This window comes from Prinia subflava, chromosome 9, assembly GCF_021018805.1.
Source record: "Prinia subflava isolate CZ2003 ecotype Zambia chromosome 9, Cam_Psub_1.2, whole genome shotgun sequence".
Classification (NCBI taxonomy): Eukaryota; Metazoa; Chordata; class Aves; order Passeriformes; family Cisticolidae; genus Prinia; species Prinia subflava.
This window is the reverse complement of record NC_086255.1, coordinates 28,571,326-28,583,652: the sequence shown is the minus strand read 5'-3', so window position 1 is coordinate 28,583,652 and position 12,327 is coordinate 28,571,326. Positions and strand designations below refer to the sequence as shown.

Sequence of the window (12,327 nt, the reverse complement as noted above, 5' to 3'; positions counted from 1 at the left end):
CAGGTGGAAATAATAAGATTTTAGAAGCGTGTGCTTGGCTCCGGTTTGACTTGAACCCACCGAATTTGATTTGGAAACAGCCCATGAGGTTTCAGTGCAAACAGGCTGCTCTCTCCAGCTGCATTTGCCTCTAAGCAGCAAACAACCTACTTAGAGGAAACACTGGCATTTTAAACACCATCTCGGGTGAAGATTGTGTGTGTTGCTTCTTGACTTGCTTGTATCGATGTAACTTGTGATGGCGCTTCTTAAATTGGGGGGACACTTTCATATCACCCTGGAAGAAGGGGAAATCAGTATTTGAAGTTGAGTTGGTTTAATTTCCTAAGAGAAACAAAGGAGAGCAAGTGTTTTGCTGGAGTAGCTCTGCTGGCCAGTAAGAGGATTTACAGTGTGAGGGATGTGTGGGGCACAGGATGCGAGAGCGTCCGTGTGCGTGGGCAGCAGGAGAAACCAACCTCACCTCAGTGTCCGTCCGAGGGAGGAGTTAATTATAGCTCACAGGGTTAAAGCTATTTCTGTGCAGATGAGCAGGGGCAGTGGCACTCCACAAAACAGTGCCCATGCTGGTTGTATAAAGACAAACCAAGCCCCTCCTGAGTCACAGCCTCAGTGAAGCTCCCAGGGAAGTTATTCACGGGTTCTGCTGGAATAAGGATCTGTGCAATGGCATCCTCTGAGGGGTGGTGTTACACTGCCTGTCTGTGGGGTGTATGACTGCACTGCAAATGGTAATACTGGGGTTTTTCAATCTTTTTAATCTGGCATATAAAAGTAAGTAAAGAAAGGGGAGAGACATTCTTGAAACTGAAGGGAGTGCAAAAAGAGTGTTTGAAGAGACAAGAGTTTGTGTGTGTATTTCATGTTTCTGTTACAGGATTTCCAGTAATTTAACCCTGGAGATATCAGCACTGTTAAATGGAAAGGACCTGAATCTAAATTTAATATAATTATATTTACTAGCTTGTATTTAAGACAAGTGTTTCTAATGCTAATTTTAAATCCCAATTTATCTGTTTTGTTTTGAAGCACCTGACGTTTCAAAGGGAGTTTGATTCCGATTCTCTCAGGCACTATAGCTGGGCTGCAGACACCTTGGACAATGTTAACCTTGTTTCGAGTCCCATCCATTCCGGGTAGGTCACTCAACACTTTTCCTTTCTCTTTAGATGTGGAGCTGTATTGTTAGCTGCAGAATACAGCCTGCTGTAATGGCTGATAACATGTCTGTTCCTGCTCCACTTGAAACCAGTGGTAAAATTCACACTGACTTCAAGGAGGGTGCTTAATAACAGGAGCCAGTCCAAATTCTTGCATATCAAACCAAAAATTTGCTTCTGCACTTTATTTTCTGATTGTCTAAACACTGTAGTCCTGCAGGCTTCTCTTGAAGAGTGCTGTTTTGCTTTTTCTGTTGCTTATGTTTTGCTTTAAGTATTGTAAATTATTTTGTTTGCGTTGTGTTAAATTATTTGGAATACGAAATCAGAGATAGAAAGTTATGCTTTCTGTTCTTTCATAGAGGAAAAAATGAGGGGCTTTAATTTGCTCTCTTATTTTATTTATACCTTCAAGCTCCTGCCTAGTCTCCACTAGCTGTAGTTTGGTCTTCGTGGTGCTATTTGTTTACTTATGAGTCATCACTGTAATTTAGGTGCTTCTTGACAGTGCCACAGACTTGATTTAAATGCAGTAGTAGTGATGTCTGAATGCATATTGTAAAAATTTGCAAATGAATGTGTAAGTAATCTTTGCATATTATTAGACTGTCTAGTGTAAATATTTGTTGTTTAATTTTTGAGATCAGGACATAAAATCTCATATCCGTTTTAATTCACTTCCCCATTTTGTGACTAATTACATTCTTATCATAAAAATGAGAGTGGCACATACCAAAATATTTTATTTCCAATACAGCCCCACAAATCTAAAGCTGCAGTCCCACAATGCACATCTGCACCTGCTGAACAGATCTATACAACAGTGGATTTTTAGGTCCCACTGCACATGGTCAGTGGTAGCATTAAAATGTCAAGAATTGCAGGATGGAAAGCTGAAAACTGTTGATTATCATGGAATAGTGCATTGGCAAAGGACCTCAGAGAGCTGGGAGCCCAACCCTGTCCTTTGCTATAGGATAAAAAGTAGCCAAGCCATTCCTGAAATACATTTAATGTCCTAATAATCACTAAAAATAAGAGATTCCATAGGCCCCCAGCTTCAGGAGTCCACTGTCTTTTGTTACACTATTTCTTCCCCCAATGCTCAGGTTAACATTTCATTGCTGCAGACAAAGCCTGTTTCTTACCCATAGTGGATATCCACTGTCATACCCACGGTGGACATGCAGAGCAGTATCTCACAATTGTTTTCCGGGTCAGAAGACATGCACTCCTGTCTTTTACACTGAGATGGCCCAGACCCTCCTAGGTGGTGCTTTCCACATTTCAGCACATTGCTGCTGCTCTGGCCCAGCTCTCCCCTCTGATGAGAGCTGGTTTGTAAGCCAGGATCGCCACCTCTGTGCACACATTGCACACTAAGGCAGTCCCACAGTGAGAGATACCCTTTTGGTAATTCCAGTTTCTGTTGGTGAATGTTCCTGATCTGCTAGAATTTCTTGGCTCTCCTGAAATCTTGAAGTTTGGTTAATTTTTACTGGTGTTGTGTTTAAGTGTTTGGTTTCTCCCCTCTGTTTGCATTTGTCTCTATGGTATTTCAGTTTGTTGGTTTCAGCCCCTTTTTCCATTTTTCAGCAAGAGAGCTTTTAATTCCCCTTTTTCCATTTTTCAGCAAGAGAGCTTTTAATTCTGATCCTATTTTCCACAGACTTTTCAGACCTTTTTTTTCTGTGTTGCAATAGTGAAGACATTTAGCCCAGTACCTGTGCCAGGACAGCAGAGTGAGATATGCCCTTGAAGTTCCCTTTCAGTGTGACAGGAAAGCAGTGATATTATCTCTTCTGAGATAACTTCTCAGGTGATCCTGCACTTACCTTATCTGTACTGTGCCTCTCTTGCTTGCTGAGGTACCCAGGCAGTACTTCCACACATCAAAGAAGGAATTCAAATTCATGTGGCATGAATTGCTCTTGCCACTTACATTTTTGGTTTGTTTTTATTTTGAGACTGGTGGTAGGTAATGTGTAATATCTTGATTAATTACCTTGATCCTTTAGGCCCTTATGGAATGATTAGTAAATAATCTATTCCTGAATACTTCCTGGCAATTTGGGTTAGACTGATTGGTCTAAAATTTTCTGGCTTCTTTTCATTCTGATAGAAGATAGGTCTGATGTTTTCATCCCGCCAGTCCTCTGGGACAATGCTTGCCTGCCCTTAGGTCTTGAGCATGCTCACCAGTGGTTCCAGCCCTCCAAAATGTATATTCTGTGGACATGGGAGCTTCCATGTAAGATCTGCTCCCTTGGTACATGAGCCCTCTGTAAGGCAGAGGTGGTCTAAGCTGCTGCCCAGAGGGGAGCAAACTGTGGGGCTGTGTGGCTGGGAGAGGACAGATATACTCCAAACAGGTATAGCTTTCCAGATGGGCATAAACCAAAATATTCTCCTAACATGCAGGGCTTTTCTGACCCAATACATTTCTTATTTGACATAGAAAGTCTGTCAGAAATGATGCTCTGAAGATTCAGTTCCTTGTCAGGAAAAAAACCCCACCAAATCTCATTTGCTGTTTATTTACCTTTCAGTTGTGGCCCCATAGTATAGTATGATCCCCTTTGATTTTCCTGGTTATCTTCACCTAGAGGCAATCAACAGATGGTCCCTTCTTATCTTCCAGTACCTCAGCACATCTGATATACAGAGGATCTTGACTTTTCATGCCTCTCCTGCCAGTCTTTCCCTAAACAGCAAATCCTTTTCTGCTTGTGGGGGTGCTGCATCCCTGTGCTTGTCCCCAGGTCTGGCTGTGAGCCCTCGTGGCGTGGTGGCCCCGTGGCCAGCTCTGACCCCGCTGCCCTTTGCCATCCCCATGCCCACAGGGCTCCCCGATGTGCCGTGCTGGAACACCCTGCTGCCTTGGCTCTCTTTTCCCCATTTGCCCTCTGCCAGAAGAAAGCACCAGTGTTTGTTCTTATTTCTCAACCCAGGCAGAAGGGGAGCTCTGGGAGCAGGATGTGGAGATCCAGCAATGTATCAGTGAAAGGAGAAGAAAGTAGAAATTGTTGGCAGTGGATTTGACTCTTCTGGTTTTTCCTTTTTTCAAGCCAAGAGAATGTTTTATGTTTTTCTTCTTGAGTTCAGATAAGTTGTTTTGCCAGCATATATTTTGAACAGGGTCCATTGTAAGCAGTCCTTTGAAATGCATCATGAATCTTGAGGCCTCTGGAAGGGTAGAGACCCTCACCAAAGTGACCTTCAGCTGTCAGATGTGAGCTTACTCCTGCAGTTTTCCCCAAGTAAAATGTGGGTGTTCTCTCTTCGTGTTGCCTTTAACTCCTTCATTTTCTTAGCTGAAAGAAAGGAGTGTGCCACACTGCCTTCCAGTATTGAAAATCTCAGAAATACTGGATCCAGTCTTGCAAAGTGGAAGAAATCAGGTTCATTTTAGTTTACCTTATTTTAAATTATATTAACTATGTGTAGTTTAAATTATATGAACTATATATAGTTTGCTCCAACCTGCTGTACACACAGAACTCATTTTTGGCAGCAGTGCAGTGGATGGCATGGACTGACACTGGCACTCCTTTCCAGCATCCTGCCACACGTGTGTTCATACATTATGCTTTGGAAAATAAGCTGCTTTAGAAAAGTGCAGGAACTGGTTTCCCGTGGCACACAGGAGCATGTTTTTGGAATTCAATGAAGAAGTTTTGTTGCAATAAATCCTCTGCTGACTAAGTAAACAGCAAATGCTTTTCTCCTTGTGCTTCTGCATTTTCCAGAGAACTTACAGAGTTGTGCTAATTAAATGAACCCTTCCTGTCAGATTTTTTTCCCATGTGTAGCATATTTTATATGACATATGTCATAATACATGAAGCAAAAGCCAAATAATTTCTAAAGCTGGCCTTCAAATGTGTTGCTTTTGTTATTTTTCTGATTGTTACTTTTTTTTGCACTTATTATTGATATTTTCTGTTGCTTGCCTCTAATTATCTTACATTAATTTTCCCATTTGCTTTCTAAATTATTTTGCAGCTATTCCTCTCCACTCCCCCAGTATGATTCAAGGTGATAACTCCGTGATTTCTGTGAATCCTCATTTTATTTTGTTTTCTTACACTTTTTTTCCCACAGAGTGTGTGTAGATGTTTGTAGTGCATCCAACCACATCCTCATCCCTCCCATGTATTCAAGTAGAGATGCTCATTAGCCTTTAGCCTTGTGTTTTAGAGGTCATACTGTAGTTTCCATTACTAGTGCAACATTAATTTAGGAAAGCATCAGCTACTAATGTTTTTAGATAGAAAGTGCATGAAACCCTGTTTGGGACTGTTGTTACTGTTTTACACGGTAAGTTACTAATGGGAAAATCAAACAAGGAAATGACTCATTAATAAGCTGCTGACAATGAGTGCCTTTCTCTGGGAGCAGTGTGCACCAAGGCTGGTGTGCTGCAGGTTTTGTCTGTGCCAGAGGCTGCAGACACCAGAGCTGGAGGGGCTGGTTCCTGCTCTGGGCACAGGCTCCTGTCAGGGGTGATTTACCCCTGCTGTCAGCAGTGTGCTGAGCTCCTGGTTGCCAAGGCTGGACTGACCTTAAAATCTACAGCCCAAAACATCCCTGCTAACCCAAGGACTCGTTTTTGTAGGTACTTAGTTTTAACTTCCACTGATTTTTTTTTAAATTATGAATTTAACAGTTGATTTAGGTGCCTGGAGATTTTTGGCAATTCACTCTTACATACTTTCCATCATTTAAATAGTTTGGGTGCAGAAGACAGCATCTTATTTGAGTGCAAGTTTTTTGCACTAGATCAAAGCCTCCTGTTCATGATTAATTCTGGGGTGGCTCAACAAGCCAGTAACCGTGTACATGATAGGCAGCCCTCCCAAAGATTGCTTTGTGCTGAGCCATCAGGCCAAGCCCAGCCTTGCCAAGGAGGCTCCTGCGTGCTGCACTGACCCGCTGTGCCTCCCTGGAGCTGCTGCAGCTTCAGCCCTGGGGATGCCCCAGCCAGGCATCCCTCACCCCACAGACTTCCAGTCTGAAATGGCCCCAGCTCCTCTGCAGACAGAAACCATGCACGTTTCCAAAAGGCCAGCTGAGCATACATAAATACTAAGGTTATAATCACTTGTAGAGTATATCATTTAAAGATGGAGCATGCTGGGTTTGACACAGGTCTAATATTTATGGAAAGTGTTTGGTTAGCCAAGCCCCTGTCCTGCTGAAACAATTCCTCTTGTGAGGAGCTGGGATACCCTAGTGGCAACATTTGGATTTGTTGGAGTGTACAGTGCATTTCTCTAGGAGAGAAACATGGAATGTGGATACATTTATTCTGTATGAAAATTACTGTGAAATACCATGCCTCAGTATTGTGAAGCATCTGGCACATGAGAAATTTGAAATTTGGGCTAGGGTAATCTCAGAGTTTTACCTCCCCATCTTTACTGATGGATTTTAATTTGAAGAAGGGCAGTATAGCAACTTCTCGATCTGGAATTAGGCTGGACAGCATTTCCATCGTACTTCCTGTATTTATAGCTTGTGTCCCTTCTCACTTCTCTCCTGAGGACCACCAAATACCAAATGTTGGTTTCTCTCCTGCTTTTTGCAGGTTTTCCCCACCCATGCTGGCCAGAGCTCTGAACACAGTTCACTCCAGGCCTGGCTGTGCCTGCCAGCTGCTGCTGTGGATTTCCTGCAGGTCCCAAAGCAAACGGAGCTGTGTTGCACAAATCCCCAGTCTTACTTCAGAGCACCTGGGGGCTTTTTTTCAAGAACCATCACAATCCCCTGGATCATTGGCTGATGCCCTTAGTTCACTTTACTGTCAGGAACCAGGGAATTGAATGGATTCACCTGTTAGTCTTGTGAAGAGACTTCACAAGTCTTAAAAGCTGGAAGTTTTGGAACATCCTTGAAAACAGTGAAGCCACATGACAGATGTGTCAGCTGTGTCAGTGGCTATCATACAGAAGGAGCAAACAAAATCTGTCCTGGCTTCATGACTGAGCTGGTAACTTGTGTCCCTCTTGATACCAGCCTGTTCTTGCATCTTCTACCTGAAGCCATTCTAATATTAATTGTTAATTTTAATTATTCCCTTGCTAAGAGAAAGGAGTTTATTAAACAATATACCACTCATCATTTACATATATAATTTCCTACCCCCTTGTTAAAAAATGGAAAGTTATGCATTGGAATGACACTAGCAAGTGCGATTTTTCTTTAATGTCTCTTTTTTTTGCTAATGAATCTAATATTCAAAATGAAGCAATGGCATGATTTCCTCCAGGGAGCCAACAGCCTAAAGGAAGTTATGTACTTAGTAGTCATCACTTATCTTCCCCAGCAGTGGAAGCCCTTAGCAGCCTGGACTGACTGTCACCCATGGTTCTGGCACTTGCTCTGGCAGCCATCAGGAGTATTTGCAAATGAGACAGCGGGGAGGTTTTAAAGACTGAGGTTCCAAAAATAATAAGCATTTTTGATTCTCCTTTTTCTGCACTGTCTGGTTGCTCTGTGCATGTGAGGCTAATTACTCTCATTTGTGGACAGCAGAGCTAACAGCGGCAAAGGGATGTTTTAAAATTCTAACAAACCACTACTAATACACTACTTGTGTACCCTTTTAATCCAAATTGCTCAGTAGAACGTGGTCATTTCACCATGACGTTGCTAGAGCTTCAGCAGTTCCTGCTTTTGATAACCAGTATTTAACATGCAAGTTTTGAAAGGATCTTCGTGTTCTTTTTAGTTTAGCTGGGGTGGGGATGACTGTTCTAATGTTTTAAAGTCCGTGTTTCCTGGCTCTCTGCTGACCTTGCGCGTGTCTGGTGGCGCGTTCCGCTGACGTGCTCTCTGTCCTGTGCAGTTTCCTGGTCAGCTTCATGGTGGATGCCCGCGGGGGTTCCATGCGGGGCAGCCGGCACCACGGCATGCGGATCATCATCCCCCCGCGCAAGTGCACGGCGCCCACGCGCATCACCTGCCGCCTGGTGAAGAGGCACAAGCTGGCCAGCCCGCCGCCCATGGTCGAAGGAGAGGGACTGGCAAGTCGCCTGGTAGAAATGGGGCCAGCGGGGGCACAGTTTTTAGGGTGAGTTGGTCTGTGGGTTTGGTTGTTTGTGCTCATGTCGCACCTTCCATTCCCGTTATCCTGTGGGTCTGAGTAGTTGAACATCGACTCCGCCTCATCTGAGCACGTAGCACAGGCTACCCGACTTAAAACATGCAAGAATGCCAACCTGCTTTCCTTCTGGAAAGAACCCTTGCACTTGAAGGAAAGTTTTGCCTCTTTGATAGCTGCAGGATGGAGATGAAGGTAGGGAAGGCCATGGGAAGGCCAGGTCCCAACCCCATCTACTCATGCAGCCCTGCCTTGGAAGTCAGGAGGAGTCACACACTGAAAACCCAGAGCAGGTTTTGACCCTCTTGCTTTTGTTGCGTATTTAGAAGCAGCACTGTCACAAAGAATTGTCCTAGAGACACCCACAGGGACCAGGTCCTGAGCTCTGTTCCCAGCTTGTGCACAGCTCCCTCTGGAGTTGCTGGGAGCTGCCTGTCTCCGTCTTACTCGGAGCGACGGTGGAGCACCTACTGCAGAGTGGTGGTACGAGCAGTGCCAGTGCTAGGAACTATTTTTAAAGCTTAAAAGGAGGGAAACAATCCACTATGATGTGGCCTTTTTTTTTTCCTAATTATAAATTTTGTTCATTACCGTGAGTGGCACCCTGGTGTAAACTGCTGGTTCTGTCGGGAATGACAGCTTGTTCCTAATTTCCCCTTCTCGTTTCTCTTCCTGCTGCATGGATGTTATTCAGTAAACTGCATCTTCCTAAAAGTCCTCCCCCTCTAAATGAGGGTGAGAGCATGGTTAGCCGAATCCTGCAGCTTGGTCCACAAGGAACAAAATTTATTGGGTAGGATATGTATGGAAAAGATACAGAATGTCTACAGTTTTTCTTTTGTTTCCAATTTTTTTCGTTATTCCCATTATTATTTTTAAGTTTCCTAAAACTTTCAGTTGATTTATGTCACTGAAAGAAAATCATAGTGGCTTGATTTAATATAGCTCTGCTACTACCTTGTGCTTATAGGCATGTAAAATTCACTGCCAGCATTCTGCTTTCATAACTTCTGTGCTTTTGTAATTTTTTAAATTTGAAGTGTTTCTACTGCATTAAATACATTTTAATACACAGTGGCAGTCCTTTAAGTTCAACCCCGTGGTAGAGAAGGTATTTACAGGCCTCAAGTGAGACTGTTTTGGGAAGAGCATTTGCAAAATGTGATCGCATAAAGTCCTTTACTTATGAAAGATTATTCAGAAAAAAAAATGTTATCAAGTGAATGAATTGATTCAGCAAGATTGGAGAAATACTAATCTTTTCAAACCTGCAAGAGGCATCCTGTTAAAAAAAATTTACAAAGCCAAGTATGCTACCCAAAGGGACAGTGTATAGTCTAAACATGTAAGAATGTTTCCGTATGTTTTTGACTGTTGTTTTCAAACCATATTGTGAAATTTATTGCATTAGATTTTCAAAATATTGGTGAGTGTTTGGTGTTCCAAACCTGTTCAATACCTTCTCACTGAGTATTCTCGTTAAGTGTCATGCACAAAATTGTGTAGTTTCTAAATATTTACAGAGACAGTATCTGAAATATTAGCCTGCAAAGATTGTACTACAGAGTTAGTTTTCAGCTTGTGCTCTTTTTGAACTAGAGAGTAAATATCTTAAGCAATGTATTTGAATTTTTGGTATTTTATTCCTGTGCACAATGGGAGAGAGCAGCTACATTCCTGGTTTTTTTGTTAAAGGACTTGAGACTTGAAAAATAGGCTGGGTGTTGCTAAAAGCATCTAAAATATATATATTAATTAAACCATTTTTATTATTTTCATGGGGAAAAAAGACTAACTCTTCTCCCTGGGAATTGAATGTGCAAACTGGGCCTCAAGCTAGTTTGTTTTTCCCCATGATGGCTGTTGTGATTTCATGCACAAGTGATGGATTGGTAAATGCACCCAACACCTGGAGAAGTACAGTACCACAGAAATGCTGCACACTTCTCCCATCATGTGATGCTGCTTTTAACCAAGTTGTTACAAAGCAGCTGAACCCTTTACAACCTCTGTAGGAAAATAAATGATACTGTCTATTTAAATGTCTTAAAGCTGCATAATCCATAAATGTTTCCTTACTGTGTGATTTCAGTCGGTTTGTCTTAGCATACTTTAAAATGCATATCCTGCCTGTGAAGTGTTTGGCAACGGTGTCTGTTTTGTTGAGGAATGGCACATGAAGTGAATGGTGGTTTCTGTTGGTTGTTCATACAAACTGTTTAGTAATGCACTTGCAGTCCTCTGTTGAAGGTACATTGTCTGCTGACATAGGTGTATTATTAACCACCCTCTCGTTCCCTTTGCTTCTCCCAAAAATGTTTGACAGTAACTAATATGAATGTGGTCGTGGTGTTGTTCAACCCAGAGAAATCCATTCTGAAAGGATCTAACGATTCCCCAGTGATGTTTGCTGTGCAGAGGTTGCAGCTGTGATGCTGGGCATGAGAACCAGGAAGTGGAGCTAAAGAAAAAGAGTCTCTCTTATTTCACAGGAGCTGCATCAACAGAGAGCCAGGGAGAGCTTTGAAAACTTTGGGACTTAGTTTGAAGTTCAAAATCTACATAAATGCGTGGTTCCTGTTAGAATCAGTGGCTGTTGCATGCACTGGCATAGCCAGACTGCTTCTGAACTGACTTTGTCCCTTCAAACTATCTGAGCTTTGACTGTGTTAATGCCAGTTAAGAGTCAGCAGTGCTGTGTGTGCTGGAGGCAGGTTGGATCACCTACACCCTGGGATAAATGAGCAAGGAGAACTCTCCTCACTAAAAGTTGCCACTATTTTTTTCGTGGAGGCAGATACTTCAAAAGATTTGCACTAAAAACGAGCTGTATATTAGTATTTTCAATTTATCCATTAACATAGTTTAAACAATAAAGGATTGTGCAGCTTTGGCAATTTTAAAACCATTTTTACGGTAATGGTGTTAACTATTTAAAATGGCTGTAGTTTTCTTAAGGACCCGTAGGAAAATAAGGGCAGTGAGGAAATACAGGGTTAAAAATAACATGATTCCTTTTTCTCTAGCCCTGTCATAGTGGAAATCCCACATTTTGGATCAATGAGAGGCAAGGAGAGAGAGCTGATCGTACTCCGAAGTGAGAATGGTGAAACGTGGAAGGAGCACCAGTATGACAGCAAACACGAAGACCTAACTGAAATACTCAATGGCATGGACGAAGGTGAGTATTTTCTCAGAGCTTTAGCTAGCCTTGCCTTCGTGGAGGCTTGCTAACATGAGCTGACTAAAGCAAACTAAAATAAAACAGTGCAGGGGATGTCTGACTTCAGGGAATCCAGTGTGTGCTCCGTATTAAACTGATGGGAAGAGCGTGTGGAGAAATTGTTCTGCAGTGGCCTGGAGACATCCTGAAACGAGTGGTGAATTTTGGTCTGAAGTCTTGCCAAGGTTAAGCAGAGTTTGCACAGTCGCTTTCCAGCAGGAATTTGGGAATAACACCCAGCTGGAGGCACACGTGTCTCCGCTGCTCAGGCAGGGCCACGGGAAGGTCGTTCCAAGCCAAGGGTGAAATGTAAATATCGGCTCTGTGGGGCTCACAGAGCTCAGCCCCTAGAGCATTCTTATTTCAGATGGTGCTGTTAGTACACAGCCTGCCCTCCTGATGCCCATCTGGGAAGCCTGGCTCCTTGTTCTGCTTGAACCTTGCTGCTGATGTGAGAGTCCCTCAGGACGAGGGGACCCAGCTGTACAAACCCATCAGAAGATGCTGCCACAGATGGTCCCCGAAGACAAATCGTGGGCAAAGTCAGGCTATGGGGCTGCAGTGATTCCTTGGCATCACTGCTTTCTTTTCCTGGCAAGCATTTTTCAATACCTGTGCTGCTAAACCATTGCTTGAGATCCTTGAATGTGAGTGTGAATGAAACAGTTTGTGGTGTGAACTTTGGTTTTTTTCTGTGAGGGTTTATCCACAGGATTTTCCCTGGATAACCTACAGAAAGTCCTAGTGTGATAAGGTACAAGCTGCAGGAAAGTTCTTTTGTTATCAGCCAAGGCAGGTGAAGGAAATGATGAGGCAGTGGATGGCAGCTCTGAGGTATC

General features: G+C 43.0%; 1 protein-coding gene across 15 annotated transcripts in view; it reads left to right on the top strand.

Annotated features, from left to right (window-relative positions):
- The window catches only part of ANK3 (ankyrin 3), a 347,448-nt gene that overhangs the window by 283,698 nt on the left and 51,423 nt on the right, over positions 1–12,327 (top strand). For all 15 annotated transcript variants that reach the window (XM_063406078.1, XM_063406085.1, XM_063406077.1 and 12 more), the window contains 3 exons: positions 1,030–1,136; positions 8,011–8,235; positions 11,292–11,446. In XM_063406078.1, coding sequence (XP_063262148.1) covers positions 1,030–1,136; positions 8,011–8,235; positions 11,292–11,446 — 487 coding nt within the window. The remainder of the gene's footprint in view (positions 1–1,029; positions 1,137–8,010; positions 8,236–11,291; positions 11,447–12,327) is intronic.